The following is a 3,047-nucleotide window of genomic DNA, read 5'->3' on the forward strand; positions in this document are numbered from 1 at the left end:
TGCTGACCACCTTGCAGTCATTGAGGGCAAGATGAAGTGGATCCTCAGGATAATTGGAGAATACTTCCCATTACATGTCATTTGAAACTCTGTAGAAGGTGGACAATGACCCAAAGCAAGTCAGTAACAGAATGGAAAAACAATGAACGTTGTTGCAGGTGATATTTCACGTGTACACGGTGCACGATCACCCATTCTCCCCTGGGGACCAGGCCGAGACGCCATCGCAGGTGGTGATGACATGAAACGTCCTGTCTTGCTGCGCTGTGACAGCCGTTGGGACGTGGAATTTATAGACATTCTTTCGTCCTTTTGAAAGTGCAGTTTCTGCAAGTCATCATGTTGCTGTGAGCGGTCAGGTGGCATCTGAGCAAAAACACCAACACGACCAACTTAACCGGGTAATCCAACGCCGCCTTCGCCTAAACTTGGACTCAGACGTTATCTAACACTCGTCTCTTGGTCCTCCCTCCCCAGCGCTCCTCACAAGTCTACTTTCATGGGCTAGGTATCGCCATGGCAACTGTGCAGCTATGGAGAAGGCAGGATGTGACTGCCTGAACATCACTCTGGTCACCCTTCCTGGACTGGTGAGTACCTGAACGCCAGCGGGCGGCGCTGTTCTACAGCGGCTCGTCGGGAAAGTTGTTGCGTCTGGAGCAGATTTGGGTCCGTCCGGGGTTATAAGTGGTAGTAGGCTGGTAGTAGCCTAGCGGGTAACACTCTCGCCTACCAGAAGACCCGGGTTCAAACCCCACTTACTACCATCCTGTCCCTGAGCAAGACACTTAACCCTGAGTGTCTCCAGGGGGGGACTGTCCCTGTAACTACTGATTGTAAGTCTGGATAAGGACATCTGATAGATTCTTCTGTCATTCTCATGCATGTGCACCGGTACAACTTTATAAACCAATGGGGTGGGGGGGGGATAGTATGTGTGTGTGTGTCTGTGAGAAAGAGAGACAGAGTATGTGTGTGTGAGAGAGAGAGATAGTATGTGTGTGTGTGAGAGAGAGAGAGAGAGAGAGAGAGATAGTATGTGTGTGTGTGTGAGAGAGAGATAGTATGTGTGTGTATGAGAGAGAGAGATAGTATGTGTGTGTATGAGAGAGAGAGAGAGAGAGAGATAGTATGTGTGTGTGTGTGTGTGAGAGAGAGAGAGAGAGAGAGAGAGAGAGATAGTATGTGTGTGTGTGTGTGTGTGTGTGAGAGAGAGAGAGAGAGAGAGAGATAGTATGTGTGTGTGTATGAGAGAGAGAGAGAGAGAGAGAGGTAGAACCTCCTCTCTCTCCACCTTTACTTTGCAGTGAGCTGGCGTGGCGGGTGTGTGTTGGCGGGGAACTTGGACACGCCGGATCCCGCGGTCCGCGCAGTTCGGAGCTGCCATGGCGACGTGGCCACGATTCACCATTTTTACCATCTTCCCGCTGCTCCTGCAGACGAGCGGTCTGGACGTCGCCAGTAGCGGAGGTACGTGGTGCAGCCCCGGTTCTCCTCTCCTGTCCTCCCCGGTACCGGATCCCGGATCCCGGCTCTCCTCTCCTGTCCTCCCCGGTACCGGATCCCGGATCCCGGCTCTCCTCTCCTGTCCTCCCCGGTACCGGATCCCCGATCCCGGCTCTCCTCTCCTGTCCTCCCCGGTACCGGATTCCCGGATCCCGGCTCTCCTCTCCTGTCCTCCCCGGTACCGGATCCCGGCTCTCCTCTCCGGTCCTCCCCGGTACCGGATCCGTGTCGTTTTCCAAGTCAAGTTTCCCTGCGCGGTGAAACGTGTTGATCTTGATGTTCAGGGTGGGGTCTGTTGAGGAATTCGCCACATTTCCCGTGTAAAGTTGGGTTCCTGTATGAAATCCGTGCTGTGACGCGTGTTAACAGGGCCGAGTTTATTCTGCTCTTTATCTCCTGTCCTTCCTCTGCAGACTCCTTGCAGCAGAAGCTTGGAGACTTTGGACTGGTGAAGCCGAAGCTCACGGATGCAGAAGGTGGCTTCTTGTCACACGCCATCTCATGTGGCCCGGCGGGCAGGCAGTTTCGTAGGCGCTGGAGGAGGGAGGCCGGACCCCCACCACGGCTGTACTACAACGTCACCGTCTTCGGCCGGGACCTGCACCTGCGCCTGCGCCTCAACTCGCGCCTGGTGGCACCCGGAGCCAAGATGGAGTGGGCGAACAGGGCGCCGTGGAGCCGCTGCTTGAACGACTGTGTGTACGTGGGCCGGGGGTGACCGACATGCGCCACACGGCCGTGGCCCTGAGCACCTGCGATGGCCTGGTGAGTGCTGACCGCCGCCCGCGCTGGCTGGCTGCCACGTTGGTCCTGCAGGGTCGCCTCTTGTACGGTGTGCCGCGTGGACCCTGGCATGACACCAACAACACTTCCTGTTGTTCTGGAGGGCAACGTGGGAGCAGTGTTGTTGTAATGTTCCCTGGCGGAGATGTTCGGTGCATGGATGGTTGGTGGTGAGCGACGGCGTTGTGGCGTTGCTGTGGCGGCACCTGTTGTGTTGTGGTGGTGTTTGTGCCTTGCAGTTGCATGCCGAGTTTCTGCCATGCGCAGCAGCAGCAGCTAGTAGCGGCCGCGTCCCCCAGCGCGTCTATAGAAACTACGCGCACATTTCTATAGAAGCTGCAGAAACTGTCCCAGTGAGGGCATGTCTTCTATGCACCAGCTGCTCCGATGTGAAACATGCAATCAGTGTGTGTGTGTGTGTGTGTGTGTGTGTGTGTGCGAAGCCTGCTGTTAAATATGCTCGCATCATTATTTTAAACGAAATTGCTGTATATAACACCTCATTTGGACAGGTAGATGGTGAGACAGAAACCTGCAGAGAGGGGACACTCCCCACGCCCCAACTACTGAATTCCATGCATCCGTTTCAGGGAATTTTGTAGGACTGGACCAGAAGAACGTCCTGTTCACCTTTCTAGTATATTCTTCTCCTCTGTAGACCCCTTTTCGTTGCACCTTTAGTGACAGCAACAAATTGCACCGAGACAATCATCTGAAGACACCTCAGCTATCGTGTCAGATCAGCAGGGGAGCGGCTT

The 3,047-nt window shown here is 54.8% G+C and overlaps 1 protein-coding gene across 1 annotated transcript; it reads left to right on the forward strand.

The window, feature by feature from the left end:
* Positions 1-1,197: 1,197 nt before the first annotated feature.
* Positions 1,198-2,224, forward strand: LOC114772257 (A disintegrin and metalloproteinase with thrombospondin motifs 2-like). Its single transcript, XM_028965271.1, has 2 exons — positions 1,198-1,470; positions 1,920-2,224. The coding sequence occupies exons 1-2, from the start codon at positions 1,386-1,388 to the stop codon at positions 2,222-2,224; spliced, it is 390 nt and encodes a 129-aa protein (XP_028821104.1). The 5' UTR covers positions 1,198-1,385.
* Positions 2,225-3,047: the final 823 nt, after the last annotated feature.

Source organism: Denticeps clupeoides, unplaced genomic scaffold (genome assembly GCF_900700375.1).
Source record: "Denticeps clupeoides unplaced genomic scaffold, fDenClu1.1, whole genome shotgun sequence".
Taxonomy (NCBI): Eukaryota; Metazoa; Chordata; class Actinopteri; order Clupeiformes; family Denticipitidae; genus Denticeps; species Denticeps clupeoides.